Source organism: Artibeus jamaicensis, unplaced genomic scaffold (genome assembly GCF_021234435.1).
Source record: "Artibeus jamaicensis isolate MK-2021 breed Jamaican fruit bat unplaced genomic scaffold, CSHL_Jam_final contig_777, whole genome shotgun sequence".
Classification (NCBI taxonomy): Eukaryota; Metazoa; Chordata; class Mammalia; order Chiroptera; family Phyllostomidae; genus Artibeus; species Artibeus jamaicensis.
In genome coordinates this window covers 2,732,354-2,749,347 of record NW_026521966.1, presented here as the reverse complement: position 1 = coordinate 2,749,347, position 16,994 = coordinate 2,732,354, and the positions used below count along the sequence as shown (strand labels likewise).

General features: G+C 40.7%; 1 protein-coding gene across 2 annotated transcripts in view; it reads right to left on the bottom strand.

The window, feature by feature from the left end:
• The window catches only part of NCBP3 (nuclear cap binding subunit 3), a 30,309-nt gene that overhangs the window by 4,439 nt on the left and 8,876 nt on the right, over positions 1–16,994 (bottom strand). For both annotated transcript variants that reach the window (XM_037133036.2, XM_053672597.1), the window contains exons 4-11: positions 13,164–13,289; positions 10,256–10,384; positions 9,956–10,032; positions 9,128–9,236; positions 6,203–6,302; positions 5,532–5,635; positions 3,407–3,698; positions 1,465–1,619 (exon numbers count right to left, since the gene is read on the bottom strand). In XM_037133036.2, the coding sequence (XP_036988931.2) occupies positions 1,465–1,619; positions 3,407–3,698; positions 5,532–5,635; positions 6,203–6,302; positions 9,128–9,236; positions 9,956–10,032; positions 10,256–10,384; positions 13,164–13,289 (1,092 nt within the window). The remainder of the gene's footprint in view (positions 1–1,464; positions 1,620–3,406; positions 3,699–5,531; positions 5,636–6,202; positions 6,303–9,127; positions 9,237–9,955; positions 10,033–10,255; positions 10,385–13,163; positions 13,290–16,994) is intronic.

The window sequence follows — 16,994 nt, the reverse complement described above, 5'->3', positions numbered from 1 at the left end:
TGGGACTCTCTGTGCTTCCTGGACTTGTATGTCTATTTCCTTCACCAAATTAGGTGTTTTCTTTCATTATTTTTTCAAATGTTTTCAATTTCGTGATCTTCCTCTTCTCCTTCTGGCACCCCTATTATTCAGATGTTGGTACGTTTGGAGATATCCCAGAGGCTTCTTAGACTATTCTTGTTTTTTGTTTTGTTTTGTTTTTAATTTTTGTTTCTTCTTGCTGTTGTGATAGAATGCTTTTTTCTTCCTTACTTTCCCGATCTTTGATTTGATTGTCAGCTTCATCCCTTCTACTGTTGGTTCCCTGTAGATTTTTCTTTACTTCACTTAGTGCAACTTTCATTTCTGCCTGGGTCTTTTTTTATGCTGTTGGTGTACCCAACATGTTCTTTGAGCATCCTGATAACCAGTGTTTTGAACTCTGCACCTGTTAGGAGAGTTATCTCCATTTTGCTTAGTTCTTTTTCTGGAGTTTTGTTCTGTTCATTTGGACCATATTTCTTTGTCTCCTCCATTTGGCAGCCTCCCTGTATTAGGTAAAGCAGCTCTGATTCTCTGTTTTGGTGGCATGGCCTATTGTAGAAAAGGCCCCTATAAATTGTGTGGGGCCAAGCCTCAGGTAATCACCAGGGTCAGGCAACCTGCTTCACCGCTTCGTGGCTCTGTGTGGGAGGAGGGCTTGGAGAGAGGACAATACCACTGCCTGGCTTCTGGAGGTCTGCGTAGGAGGAAGCTGTTTCCTGGCACTTGCCCTGTTTCCAGTCTTTTCACTTTCTCCCTATATGAGACTGGTGCCCTTCCAGCTGTTGCCCTGGTGCTGGACCCCAGAGTAGGTAGGTCTGAATAAGTCCTATATCCGTGTGGGCCCTTTAAGAGGGGTCTCCTGAAAATTCAGCAGTTTCTTCTGCCGACCCAACCCCCTCTGGTTTTTATAGCCAGAAGTTATGGGGATTTATCTTCTTGGCAATGGAATCCTGGGCTGTGTGATCCCAGCCTGGGGCTGGGATCACTTGCTCCTGAGTTATCCCTCCGAATTTTTATCCACCACATGTAAATGTGGGACCACCCATTCCCCCACATCCCCAGGCCACACCACCCCTCCTACCTAACTGTCTGCATGAATGTGGCTTCTTTATAACCTTGGTTGTCAGATTTCTAATTTCTGATGGTCCTGGGTGATATTTGTTTTGTAGTCTAGTTGTAATTTTTTTCTGTAGTTGTGCAAGGAGGTGAAGCAATGTTTACCTAGGCCTCCATCCTGACCAGGAGTCTGTTTAATTTTTATTACTCTTAGGGTTATCTTTCATGTCCTGAAGTCTAATGCTTAACTCAAAATTTAGAAGCGATGAACCAGAACAACTAAATAGGTCCACGAACAGCAACATTTTATCTAAAAACCGGTCCCTCCCCCAGTTTGCTTTGTGGAGCTCAGACGGAAGCCCAGAAACAACTGAACAACAATACCTGATTTAGTGCTGCTGCCCGATGGCCGTGGGCGCACGTGCTGACGTTTTTCATCTAATAAGTGCCGGACATCTGCAAATTTCTCAGGCGGTAATTTGTTACCGATTCGGTTTTTGATATTGCTTGTGGATACAGTATCTGCCCTCATGGAATTCCTTAAAAAATAGGGCACAGTTAAACAACTTCAACTGTGGGACGATGCCCACATAACAATCTCATACTTTTGAGGAAACAATTTTAAAAACCCACTGTAAAAATAGCCACCATTCATTCACTCACACAAAAAAATTATTTGTTCACAAAAATCAGGATCAGCCTGTTATACAGACAGTGGCATAGGTGGGCAGGTTCCTGAGTTTTCCAGGGTAAAGCTATCACAGAGCACGTAACTGTGAGTCCCTGTACCCCGAGACAAACGTTAAGGTAGAGGCCAGTAAAGGGCTGAAGGCCTGTGCTCACCCAGGCTGTGCTCTGGCTGGAGTGAAGATACAAGAATCTACAATCCCCTTCTTTAAAGAGCTGACTGACTCCCCTCTCAGAGATCTGCTACCATTCTAAGGAGCAGTATTGTTCTGGCAGCATTTATCATTACAAAGTTCTATGAAAACTGAAAATAAGGATGCCACAAAGACAAACCAGCTTGAATGTTTTTTCCCCTTTCCCCAAATACACCACCAAGCACACTTAAAGAGAGTACCCCTAGCCTCCAGTCCTTTGGGTTGTGCATGTGCTAGCTGCCCTTGGGATTCTGCTCATCCCCGCTAGTCATCACAGAAATGTACATTAAAGTAACTATGTTTTTGTCCATGAAATTAGCAAAAATTACAAAGCAACAGTACCTAACACTGGTATGTGAGTAACAGGTGGCAACGTGAGTGAATAAAATCTGGAATGAAATTTAGCAATACCACATTTAAAAAAATTTGTTTGAATCCTCACCCAAAGATATGTTCACTGATTTTAGGGAGAAAGAAAAGAGGAAAAAGGGAGGGAGAGAGGGAAGGAGGAGGAGGGAAAGGGAGAGGAGTGGGGTAGAGAAAGAGAGAGAAAGAAATATCAAAGTGAGAGAAACGTCAGTTGGTTGCGTCCTGTACACACCCAATCAGGGATCGAACATGCAACCCAGGTATGTGCCCTGACCAGGGACTGAACCCACAGCCTTTTCATGTACCGGACAATGTTCCAACCAACTGAGCCACACTCAACTGGGGCAGCAATATCACATTTTAAAACATGTATATTTTTCATGTAATCACTGGAATTCAAAGAATTTATCTATGAGTGTGATAGTAAGAAAATAGAAAGCTAAATGTCCATCAGTGAGAGATTGGGTTAAATCAGGGATGTCAAACTCATTTTCACCGGGGGCCACATCAGCCTCAAGGTTGCCTCCAAAGGGCTGAATGTAATTTTAGGACTGTATAAATGTAACTGCTCCTTAACAGTTAAGCTAGAGCTCAGTGCTGCCACCGGGTAGAAACGAGGAGGGCCAGATTTGGCCCGCAGGCCTTGTGTTTGCCACCTGTGGGTTAAATAAACTATGATACTTTCAAACGATGAAGTACATACAGTTGAAAAGATAGTAGATGTCTACAATATGTTAAATGCAAAAAACATACAGCAAAACAATATAAATAGCATAACTTCATTTTTGTACAAATATATTTATAACCTCTCCATGTGTTATATATATGCATAAGACTAGCAGTAAGGTTATTCTCTGGTTCACAGGCCCGCACTCAATCCACTGAGCTACACCAGCCAGGGCTGGAAGGTTATTCTCTTAATTGGTAACAGTCCTTATCATAGGAGAGGATGATGCAGGTGATTTTCACTTTTTATATTGTCTATAACAAGGATCTCCTCTTATATACTTTAAGAAAAAACCGAACACTTTAACAAACTAAAAGGAAGCACTGATGAAAATAAAAAATAATTTCACCTAATATTTTTCAACTGAGATTCCACTTCATCAGCATACATAGTCATTTTCATGCTTTTCTTTGGTGAAGGAGTGGAAATCATTTTCAGTTCCAGATCATAGTCCATTTCATCAGAGTCTGAGCTGCTGGCACTGGACCGCCTGGATGTGCTCCGCTCCCGGGTCTGCTTGAGAGCTGGAAGCTCCTCATGGTACTCCACCACCACCCTGTCATCTGCATCCATGTCCTGGTCTTCCTCTTCTTCCTCCTCCTCCTCCTCCTCAATGGGTTCCTCAGGGACATTCACTAGTCCTAAGGAATTTAACCAAAAAGAACATTAGGAAGAGTACTGACAAGTCTAATTTTCTATTCACTTCAATGACCTTTTTAAAAGAAGGGGTTCCCATGTCCAAGATTTTATTAAAGCATTATCTGTAACAGTGCCAATCTGGTTACCATTCTGATACCTACAACAGCAGAATGGCTAGGTAAAGTATGATCTAGCAGTCTATGGAATATTATAAAATTATCTAAAATACAGTCAACTGTCATCATTCACAGACTCCATTTTTGCAAATCCGCCGAACTTATTTCTAACTCGCAGTGCTTTCATATGCAGAGTGGCAAAAAGAGTCGGAGTCGCCACACACACACATTGCCAGCGGAGGTCACAGAAGGCACTGCTCCGCCTCCTTGTTTCCTCTCTCACGTGGTAAGTAAGTTCGCTTGGTACAGTCTACTGCGTGCCATGTTTTCCACCTGTCTGTGGCTTTTCTTGCTGAGTTCACTGTTTAGTAATGTTAAAACTATCCACTGTTCCTGCACTAAAGAAGTGCAAGGACAATGTGATGAACCTTAAGGGGAAAATGCGTGTATTAGGTAAGCTTTGTTCAGACATGAGTTAAAGTGGTGTTGCTAGCCTATGAATCCATGTTAGTAAATGTACTAAATGTATATGTTAAAATAAAGTATCTTTCAACAGAAACAAACATCACACAAGGTTATAGATATTGATCAGCTAACAAAAATGGTATGACCAGATCCTTCAATGATCCTGGTGACTTTATAGACCATAACCACCAGAAATAATGAAAATCAACTATAACTTTAAATTCATGAAAAACTGCTTAGAAATAGTTGAAGCAGATATAAAATATATGCTCACAAAAATTATAATATTATGAAAAGAAATGAATAGGAAAAACATAAAATGAAGTCAGCATTAGAGTCCAAGAATTAGGGGAATCTTTTAAATTTCTTTTATATAATATAAAGATTGCATGATAAAAATATCTTAAAGTAAATGACACTGGAGAAGTATAACTGTATAAGATGCAAATTTCAAATATACAATTTTTGATGTACACATTAACTAAAAAGGTATAGGCTTCAACCTCTCCCTATTACAATGATAAATGTATATGCATGTTACTCCATGTTTGTATGCTGACTTAACAAGTCCTATAAAGGATGTAGAAGATCCCACAGATTAGGTTCAAAATAAAAACAAATCTTCATAAAATATAATGAAAGTGGTTCTTCTATAATAAGCACAGGAGGGAGGGAAGGGGAAGAAGGGGAGGGGAGGGGAGGGGAGGGAGGGGGAGGGGAGGGGAGGGAGGGGAGGGGGAGGGGAGGGGAGGGGAGGGGAGGGGAGGGGGGGGAGGGGAGGGAGGGGAGGGGAGGGAGGGGAGAGCTGAGTGATGACATCCCACTTTTTGGAGACCTTCGTGTGCACAAGCCAATAAGCATAAAACACTACGCATAGCAGCCTATTTTCTTTTTCAGATAAAGGAACAATAAAATCAGTTCATCTGATAAAATATTTTTTAAAGAATTTTTCATGCAGCTTTTGATATAAATAGTAGAAACAATTATATTCTTAATAATAGTTTTATTTTCACTTTCCCTATGTCACATTTGGACTTTTTTTTGTTAGAACAGCTTTTATAAAATCACTTGACCTCTTTGTATGGACAATTTAAAATTAACTGTGACTTGACTTACTTTCCTATATGTTGGCAGAGGGTGAGGGCAAGGAAGAGAGGATGATAAAGTTTGGAACCTTAAAAGACTGTGTTAAGAATAAAAATATGATTTCGGGAGCCAAACATGTGTCTACCCAAGAGCTGAGCAGGCAACTACCGGAATGTCGGTGTTTATAGGACGTCAAGCCGACATCATCCCCAATCAGGGCTCTCTTCTTGATCACATCCCGCTGAATGCGACGGGAATGATATCTTCGCTTCCTGCAACATTGCCAAAATAAGCACAAAATCAAAGACCACCAGGAAGGACCTTGAAATCCACTGATTAATTTCGACTACACACTGACATAATGTTGGGTGTTGAGACAGAGACATCAGAAATAAAACTGAAACTCGGCGTTCTCACACCATTTACCACAGGTAAGAATCTTGCACTTGGCTCTCGCCAAGTAGCTCAATTGGTTAAAGGGTTGTACCGATATCCCAAGGTGGGTTCAATTCCCCAGTCAAGGCACACACAAGAATCAACACACAAGAATGCATAAATAAGTAGAATAACAAATTGATGTTTCTCTCTTTCCCTTTCTCTCCCTCTCTAAAAAATCAGTACAAAAAAAAAAGATGGGGGGGGGGGCCTGGGATGGGAGAAACAGGCAAAAAACTGTACTTGAAAAATAACTAAATAAAATTATTGAGAAAAAAAAAAGAATCTTGTACTCCTCCCTCTTGTCTTCCTTTGAGTCCACATGGTGTTGACAGTCCACTCCAGGATACCCACTAAAGGATTAAGAAAAGTTTAACTATGGTATTTCACACTTCTGGACTCACCAAGAATTACTAAGAATTCCTTTCATGCCTCCGTAATTTGGATTCCCATATTTCATGTAATACTGACTTCTTCTGGCTGCTCCAAGTTCCTTTTTGTCATCTAAAAATTAATTACAACAGTTACCTAGGTTTTCATACCTAGGCATGAAAACATGCAGAACAGTTTAGAAAAACAAAAGACTGTGTTTCGATAGCTGGGATCAGATCAGCACACCCACTCCCTGTGCCTACTAAGTGTGAGGGGTGGAACGAAACAGATGAATGAGGTGAGGATGTTGTTAAGGAGCCGACTTCGAAGAGGAAATACTACTAGAAAAACCTAACAACACAATATACGAGGTTCTAGGAAGCATGAAAGAGCTTCAGTCATTACATGTGCTAAAGAATCAAAGAAGGCTTTTTAGGAGAGGAGGCATTTTCACTGTCCCCTAAAAGGTGACATTCATTTCAAAATGACAATACTCCAATAATACAGAATCGGATTTAAGGAAATAGACTATACATAATTCCATATATTTGACAAACCATTTTTTCCAGTTTATTATGATTTTCTTAAAATGGCTTAAAGAAGAACATGATACCATATACCTAGAATATACTCAAATAACCACTCAAATGAGTCAATGTAGAAAAGATCCCTTTGTTAAGTTAAAATGCCAAGTAGCTTTGGCTGGGGGGCTCAGTTGGTTGGAGCATCAACCTGCACAACAAAAGGCTGTGAGTTCAATCCCCGGTCAGGGCATATATGGGACGCAATCGAGCAATGTTTCTTCTCACATCCATGTTTCTCTCTCTCTCGCTCTCTAAAGCAAAATCAGTAAGCATATCCTTGGGTGAGGATTTTTTGAAAAATGCCGATTAACAGGAAGGACAGGTGGTCAGTGATCACAGTGATCACACATACTTTTCATAATAAAAAGGACGTCAACGGCTCCTTGAGCGCTCACTGACGGCAGAGGAGACGAACCCCAATGTGCAGGTATCAGGGCTACGGGGAAACTCGGCAGCACAACTAGGATGTGCCCCTACAAAGAACAGGCCCGAGGAGAAATGGCTGGTTCCAGAGCTGAGGAAGGGGAAACACAAATTCAGTCTGGAAGAACAGTATGTTTTGGTGTTCCGTAAAGAAAGTGATCTAAGGATCATGGAGACGTGTCTAAAGCACACAGGTAGAAGGGGCTCCACTGGGCAAATCCAGGACAATTTGTGAGTCAAAACGATGATAGCGATGTATGATAACCCACTGAATAAAACTCTATGACTCTAAATGGATATAAGTAAATAACTAAGTGGATTAAAGTGAAAGGCATTCCTTACAGCAGACTGCCAACTAATAAAAAAATGATGGAGTTAAAAAGTCAATGGATGCTAAAGCTACTGCGTGAAAGTTTGATGAGCAACGGACTACTTACATAATCAATCTCAAAGTATCTTCCCACAAATTTTAAAATTACGAATGAAAAAATATAAACTTTACAGTATCGAGAAACCTGGCAATCATCACCTAAAGCAAGCAATAAGTTAATAACCTCAGCAATGGGACAAATAAATATCACATTTACTTGTGATATTTATTGTATATCACAATACTCATGACCCCTGATCCGATGCACAGAAAACAACACAACATCACTTCTGAGGCAATGCCTAAATTGCGCAACTCAAACTGAATCAGGGACAGACATGAGACATGCCCACACTAAAGAGCACTCTATAACAGGATTAGCCTAGCTCTTTAAAAAATGTTTCAGTCAAGGAAAACAAAGCAGAGGGGTATAGTTCCAGACTCGGGGAGACTAAGGAGATACAGCATACTTCAATGATCAGTCCTGAAGTGGATCCAGTTTAGTGGGGGAGAAGTACAAAGGAAAATCCAAATTTACTTGAAAACTATCATCATCATCAAGAAGTGCTACTACACACACCACTCACAGTGTCAGACAGTTTTAATACACAGGGTGGAGGATTCTTGTAATAACTGATATAATCCTAATGTGGACGACAGATTGTGTAATAGTGTTGTATTACTGTTAATTCCTGATTTTGATAACTTGTGCTGTGTATATGACAAAGTCCTCATTCTTCAGAAACATACTGAAGCATTCGAGGGTGAAGGACTGTCATCTCTAACTCACTCAAGAAACTGTATGTGTGCTCAACCAAAACACAAAAATCACCGTGCACATAAAACCTTAGAAATTATAAGAGACTTGATTTAATTCCTTAGAGAATGAGAGCTGCATGGTACTATAAACAATGTCCAGAAGGATATTGTTGTGATAAAGAAAAACACACGATTTTACTTTCCAGCAGTGACGACCTCCCCACAGCCTCTCTCAGAGGATCTCCTCCATCCCTCTCCAGAGAGGAGATGAGGGAGCTCGGGAAGAAGCACCTGGTGCGGAGCCCCAGTTCCTACTCCACGGGTGTGAAGTGCTCAGGATGCTATAAAATCATCACCCTCTTTAGCCAGCACACGGGGTCGTTTTGTGCGCTGGCTGCTCCACCTACAGGAGGACCCACCCGGTTTGCAGAAGGACACAGCACCAAGAATGCCCAGAATCAAGATGCATGGGGAACCAGCCCAATAAACACATTTTGGATACAAAAGAAAACACACAATCTTAAAAGCTGTCCATAGTTTAGATGATAAATTTGCTGAAAAGCACACGGGACAAACCAGCTTTAACAGGAACTAACTTACTTAGACAGAAATCAAAAAAGGATACAAATAGTTAATATTTACATTCAAAGTCAGAAACTGCAACTCAGGCAGCAAGCAATCGGTTCATAAGCACAAAATATTGTAGTCTAAAGGGACTTGGAGATTATCTGATCTAACTTCTGATTCAAAAGAGAAGGATGTCTCTCAGTAATAAACCACTTTGAGTAAAAATAAAAATTGATACCAAATATCATATTTACCTTTTGTAGCAAATCTCATGAATAACCTATTTCCTTTAGCAAGTTTGTTAGCGGGACGAAGATCGTTTCTTAGCAGAGATTCTTCTTCTACCTGAGATAATGTGTCCAACTTAAGGAAAAAAGAGTATTTCAATATAAACATTACAGCCGTTTTCGCCTTTCCTGAGCAGCAAAGTTACCACGGGTTAAGAAAGCACTCTGCGCTAGTTCCCCTGTGGAATTTCTAAGCCAGAGGTGGCCACCTTGTCAAAGAAAACAATGGTCTCTACCATTCTCTATCCACTTACCCTTCTTAATTTTCTTCACAGCACTTATCACTTCCTGACATTACATATCTGTGTATCTGTGTACTGTCTGGCTTCCCCACTAGAATGTAGGCTCCAAGAGGGCAAAGACTTTGTTCTGCTTGACGCTATATCCCCAGCACCTAGAATTTGGTATATAGTAAGCACTCAATGCATATTTTTTAAATTAATACACTTTAATTTTTCCAACAATAGTACATAATCCACCAGGAAACATGCCATTACTTGCTTTTCCTTAATTGTACTAATTAGATAACACTTCAAAGTATTCCTCAATAAAACCATTTTATTTTATAGAAAGTGATTACTGCTCTAAATGAGTACTATTCTAAGACCTCAAGATGAATCATTCATTCCAGTCACACAAACTTAAAGGCCAAGGGCCTGGTGCACCCTCAAGAGGTCTCAGGGTGACAGTCAGAGGAAGAACACAACTTACTAAGTCTTTAAACCTTAAATAAAAAGAGAGTAAGCAGTTTCTTTTACAGTAAAACCTTACATGTATCTTCCCCCTGTGACTAACCTCTACATCGCTTGAGTTTTCATCTTCGACTTCCCCTTCTTCAGCCTCATCATCATCTGAACTGTCTTCCTGCTTGCCTAAAATGGAATGAGACAGACTAGATAAACTTTACTGTAACTCTATCTCATACCGCTTAAAAGTCCAATCATTTTCTCCTTCTACTTACTGATGGTCCAAAACATCAAGGCTTATTTCAGAAATGAGTGGTGAGGGATGCTATGCAACGCTCTGCGCAAAACCCAAGCCGACTCAGTGTAACAGGACTGTCAGCCCCAAAGTCCCTCCTTTGTGTTCAGTTACCTTTTTTGCTTTTCTCAGATGACTTGTCCTCACTGGCATCCCTGCCTTTTATCTTATCCAGGTCTGGCAGAGAACTCATATTGATAAGGGCTCGTGTGGCTGTCATTTCATCCAGCCAAACCACATTGCCTAAAATAAAATGTAAAATAAAACACTGCATCACATCCGAATGGTGAAGTTTCCTGAGAATAGAAACTGCATTATATTCACTGTTACAGCCTCATCTAGGTACAAATTGGTATCAATAAATGTACAATTTATTGATATCTACTCTAATGAAAAGAATAGAAAGTAGTAATAAAAACTCTGATGAAATTAGCCTAGAGCTACACTCGAAACTCAGTTCCACAAAATAATGGTTAAAGATCCCATGAAAAAACATTTGTATATTAAAAATATACAAACGTTTTTGTATATTTTGATGGGCGCACAGTGAGTGCTATGTTTTAGTTCTTGATGAGGATGACAATGAAAATTATCCAATAAATTTGGATTATCCTTCATGCCACTGTCCCTACAGGGAAGCCCCATGCTGCAGCTCATCCTCCAGATGTGCTTCAGAATGATGTCCCCGCTGATGCTGGCATCATTGTGGGGCGCACTGCACAATGGGGGCGTAACAGGCACTGACTGGGCTCTGTAGCAACTACTCAAATCTTCTTCTTCAAGGAAGAGAATTGACAAAGAAAAACCTTTTGAGAATTCTTACAAAAAAGAAACCCGTCAAACTATTTAAAACGGCATTTGTATCTCAGTTTGGGAAATGAAGGTCTTAAGAATCTCACCTTTGTTACTGACATGCCATGTGGCCTTGGGCAAACAGTCTCCCTTCTCTGTTTCTCGGTTTCTGATGCACAATATGAGGTGGTTGAACAGGATATTTCTAAGGGTTGCTCCAATTATAACATCCCTTACCTAGTTTTAATGACTTAAACAAGTGGTTAACAAACTATGACCGGCAGGCTAAATCCAGCCCATCATCTGTCATTTATTTATTTGTTTATTTATATTTGCACCAGCTTTATTTAGGTACAGTTACTGTACAATAAACCACATCCACTTCCTGTTTTTATAAATAAAGTTCTATGGAAAACAGTCAGGCTCATTCAATTATATATTGTCTATGGCTGCTTTCATGCAATTATGGCAGAGCTGAATAAATGTGTCAGAGACTATATGACCTGCAAAGCCTAAAGTAGTAACCACCCAGTACTTTATTTAAAAAAAGTTAGGCAACCCCTGATTTGAACGATGTAAACTAAGGAAAAAGAAAAAAGGAGAAAAGTCTTTCACTCAGTCATGTGTCTTCTTCTTTCAGTGAAAATAATGAATTGACATCTTCCAAAGAAAGCAGCCAGAAAAACCAGGCTGCTACATACAGGGCACAACCTAGTAGGTCAGCAAGCTGGCGATAAGTAAAGCCAGGCTAGAAGTGAGTCAAGGCAAGAAGCCAACCAACTTTGCTTCTGGATACAACTCCACATCAAGATGATGATGCTTCGGGGATTCCAGCCAGTTCCCACACTGGAAGAATCACAAAACAGTCTCTCTGTTCCAGTCTCAGGTCCCATTCCCTTGTCTCTCTTAGATCAGGTGGGCAGAGACCTCCACACCCCATATAGGCAGGGACCACGTCCTGGTCAGCAGGAAGCAGTTCCTGAAGACCTGCAGTCCTCCCTCATCCCTGAAAAATTTCAGACATGGAAGTCTCTGAAGGGGGAACGAGACAGGCCAGTAAGCCAGGACAACTGGAATAGAGAAACTGAGACAGGCAGTTAAATGACCATGCAGTTTACAATCGTCTTCCCTAACCAAGGACGCCTAATGTGAATGGTTTGCACTTCTCCTCCCCAACCAGAGGGTAAATAGCTTAAGTCACCCTCCTCCAAGGAGATAGAGAGCAGAAAGCCAGTTAGTGCCATTTGTGTCAACCACATCCAATACAGGCACAGGCAAGAGAATAAATCTCATTTTGGCACATCAACACAAAGCTGACAAATACTCTACTGAGATCCTCCCCTAAGACCTTTCCTAAACTCCTGTCCATTAATAAAACCCTCAAGACAAAGGGCCCAGAGCATACTCTCAATCTCCCTCTTCCTCTCAGGGAGCATGCTGCACCTTTCCCTCCCCCTCTTCTTCCCCACAGGTGCCATCAGCTTTGCCTTTCCCTTTCCTAAGCTCCAAGGACCTTCCTCTGTCTCTGTGACTTGTTTCCTGAGCCCACGTGGCCCAGCTGGCTCACTTGTACTACCCTTTGTAACCTTCTAAATAAACTCTTATAATTAAAAAAAAAAAAGGCAAGAAGCCAGCAGAATGGCCACCAGAGGTCAGGACAAACTTGCAGTAGAGAGGCAAGTAAAAAATTACAGTTGGTTCCAGCTCACAGGTTAGTACAAGCAGGTGAAGTTCCAGAAAACACAGTCCAAAACAAGCAGAGACGCGAGGGCTGGTACAGTGTCAGAGGGTTCTGACACATTTCTGGGTTAAAGACACTGAGGCAGAGCCAGCTCTCTGCATGACTATATGGCAAGTTGCGATGACAAATCCTAAAGCCCTAAAAACATGGTCCTCAGCCCAGGTCTATACAGCTGTATCCACCCCTTTGTTGGGGATTGTGGGTGTTAAAGGAGGCCTCAGTTGTATACACCAGAATTAGATGCCAGCAACCAGCTTCCTAAGCCCTGGTCACTACCCCTGAGCTGACCTGGAATACTCATGGGGTATAATTTGGTTAACTGGTTAATGCATTCGGTTCTCATCAATGGGCATTTTTTTCCTAAGCTACAAGCACAGGTTAAGCATAACCAAGTAGTCTGGGCCATAATTGTTCACAATCTGAGAAGGCAAGAACACTTTTAAAATAATAAACAAAAGTATATTCAACAGAAAAGTTGGCTGTACTTACAGGAGGTATCATCCAACCACTCGATGTGAGCCGGAGGATATTCTTTAAAATAGGAAAAGATATCCTGGGTACTCATCTCATCCACTCCGCAGATGTAGATGGTCTCCAGTCTCACTTTGGGGATTGCTAGGAAAGCAGGACACAGAAAAGATGACAGAATGTTCCCACCCACTATTGCCCATCCCACCAGTACCCCCTTGCACAGTTCAGATCACATGTGCTTAGGAAAGAAATATGCTGGAAGAGATGATATTTATTAAAAAAAACATAACATCAAGTACACACTATATTAATTTTTAATCACAGACCAAACAGTATTAAACAAATGACTTAAATTCAGAGTAGGCACTTTGGCCGAGAATAAAATACATAATACCTCTCCCCTAATTAGCCTGTAGTAATTAAAGCAATACCAAATTCAACCAAATTCAAGTTTATGATTCATTAAACTTGAAAAGCTGATTCTGAAATGTTTAAATGGGTATCAAAGAAAAAGGTGCAATAGTTAAAAGACAATTTCTGAAAAAGAAGAGACGCTGTCCCTGGATATAAAGCAAAGAAGGAAACTAGAGTAAAATAATCCTACAAATAGCCCTAGCTGGTGTAGCTCAGTGGATTGAGTGCAGGCTGCAAACCAAAGGGTCGCCAGTTCAATTCCCAGTCAGGGCACTGTGATCAGGTCCCCAGTGGGGGCCACGTGAAAGGCAACCACACACTGATGTTTCTCTCCCTTTTTTCTCCCTCGCTTCCCCTCTCTCTAAATAAAATCTTTAAATACAAGTGGGTTCACACAGTAGTTCACACTAAGATGTTCACTGCAGCACTACTGCTAATAACCAACTAGCTATCAGAGTGGTATATTACCGTTTATCCATATTAAATGAATTGTGGTTTATCCATATAATAGAATATTATTTGGTTAAATACCATGGAAAGATTCTAAGAGAGTGAAAAAAAAAGCTGTAGAAAAATACATACAATGTGATGACATTAAAGAAGTTATAATAAGCCCTGGCTGGCGTAGCTCAGTGGATTGAGCGCGGGCCTGCGAACCAGAGTATCGCAGTTCGATTCCCAGTCAGGGCACATGCCTGGGTTGCAGGCCAGTTCCCAGTAGGGGACTCACGAGAGGCAACCACACATTGATGTTTCTCTCCCACTCTTTCTCCTTCCCTTCCCCTCTCTCTAAAAATAAATAAATAAAATATTAAAAAAAAAAAGTTATAACATAAAAACCAACATATATTTTTTCAGGGTACATGTTTGGGTAAACCAATACCTAGAAAACAGCCTAGTATGATCTGATACACAACAGTTTGCTACCTCTGGGGAGGAAGAAAGATTAAAGGCTGTGGTCAAAAACAAAACCTTAGCCCTTCCACGGTTGTGTTACTTTTTTTCTCAGTACTCTAGATATAGTATCTCATTTAATCATTTTAATTATGAAATATGTAACATGTCAATATGAAAAAATAAATGTAAAATACTTGTATATTCACCACTTAGCTTCATGCTTAATTTCTTTAAAAGATTCGAGGCAAATAAAACTTACATGTGAAACTGGGGCCAGCGCAACCGCCCCACATCCCTCTCCCCCTCCCTTCTCTGAGGTAACTGTCAAAAACTCAGTACCTGTTACATTACGTTTTGATGTCACATATTACTTGTATTTAAAACTAGTAAACTTAAAATACATGTAAATACTGTCAGATGAAAAAAATTTTAAATAGTTCTCTGTGACTTTGAAGAGTAAAAGGCTTAAGGAGAGCCCATGGGTGTGTCCAAACTCGATGAGGTGATCCCTTCGTGCCACCCAGGTCCCTGAGGACGGAGAGACCAAGACCCGTGATGCTCAGCAAGCCCTTAGTGACCAGCCGCGCTACAGCGAACAAAGGCCCCACGAGATGAGTGTTCACAATGGACATCCGGAGTGAGACACTGGGGTCAGACCAGCAGGCCTTCTCAGTTCTTCGAGCTAACAGCCACGAGCATGGATGAAAAAGAGCCCAAGTAAACAGATGTAACAAAAATGGGGAGAGCTCCTAGAGATGGTGGAGGGAAGAGACCGAGGACCAGGGCAAAAATATCTTGTATGAGACTTGTTGGCCTGATAACAAGGGTTTACTCATAAATGAGATAAGCAAAGAAAGGGTAACGCCAAAAAAATGACAAAAATAAGTATCAACAGCATCGCAGCATTATTCTAACATTACAACATTGTTTTTAAGTCCTCACCAGAGGACATGCTTATTGCTTTTAGAGAGAGAGGAGGGGAAGAAAGAAGAGAGGGAGAGAAACACCGATCTGTTGCCTCTTGTACATGCCCTGACCGGGGACCAAACTCATAATTTAGGCATGTGCCCTGACCAGGAATCGAACCTGTGACCTTTTGATTTATGGAATGACGCTCCAACCAACTAAGCCACCGTGGCCAGGACTAGCATTATAATATTTTTATTTAAAAAAAGAAAAAGAAAAAACACCCTACAGTGAGGAAATAGCTTGAAAACAAAAAAAGAAGGTAAGTAATAAGACTTCTGGCTTCAGAAGTCTTTATTTAATGTAGAGAATGGTACACATATAGAAATGAGCCATGGAAAAACTTGTTCAAAGAAGTGGGTAGAGATATAAGGTTAAAGAAAACAGCCATATCACCACAGAGATAAACTAGTCTCAATCAGCTAGAGAATAAGAAACATTCTCAAAAGAGAATCAAACTGACAGTGGCAAGACACACTTTGGTTAAGCTCAGAAACGATGAAAGACCGCCAAAGGGGAAGCTCAGTGCTTCCTCACCTTGCTGACAATATCACTGCTTGAAATAAAACCCAGCAGGAGCCCAGATTTGTGTCCAATCAATGAGAAAGGACTAACTGCTGAGATGGCAGTACAGATGGATTATGGAATGAGAACTGAACATTTACCGAATGTTGACTATAAGTAAGGCGGTGAGGGCATCATCTTGAATTTTTCTAACAGACAAGAAGACAATGAATGACAGATAATAGGGAAGATTTCTAAAAATCAAGAGAAAGAAAAGCCAATCCTATGGCCTCAAACTAGAATGCTAAAAAAATTGGAAGACACTAAATATAGTAACTCAGAGTATAAGAGGTGATCCCAAAGAAAGAGAAGGCAGCAAAGCTCGGATGAGAACAACCTGCCACAGAACATACATGGGAGTCACATAAAGGGAAAACTGCGAGTGACAAATGGAAAGGAATGAATGTAAGCAATGTAAGATTCTAAAGGACTAACACCTGGCTATATAAAGACATGGAAAATGCAGATGACAGTCTGTCAAGTGAAAAGGAAAGGGAAAAACAAAAATAAAGTCCACACCCAGAAAAGGTTGGACGGAAATACAGAAAATGTTGACAATGACTGGATTTGGTGGTAGATTGTGGGCAACTTTTTTTCTTACTCTCCTTTCCAAATTTTTTTGGTGGACATGACTTGTTTGCATAACATCTAATGAAGAAAAGGGTACAGTCCAGAGTATACAGGTTCATCAAAAATGTTGGCAGCTCACCCTGGCCAGTGGCTCAATGGGTTGAAAGCACTGTCCCATGCACCAAAAGGTTGCGGGTTCAATTCCTGGTCAGGGAACATACAGAGGTTATGGGTTTGATCCCTGGTTGGGGCATGTATAATCAATGTTTTTCTCACACTGACATTTCTCTTTTTCTCTCTCTCTGAAATCAGTAATAAAAAAGTGCTGATGGCATTTAAAAAAAAAGTATTAGAACAACACTGCTTTGGGAAGATGATGCAGGAAAAAAGGCAGAACTGTTGATCTATTTCTATAATTGGCAATAGAATAGCTATCTT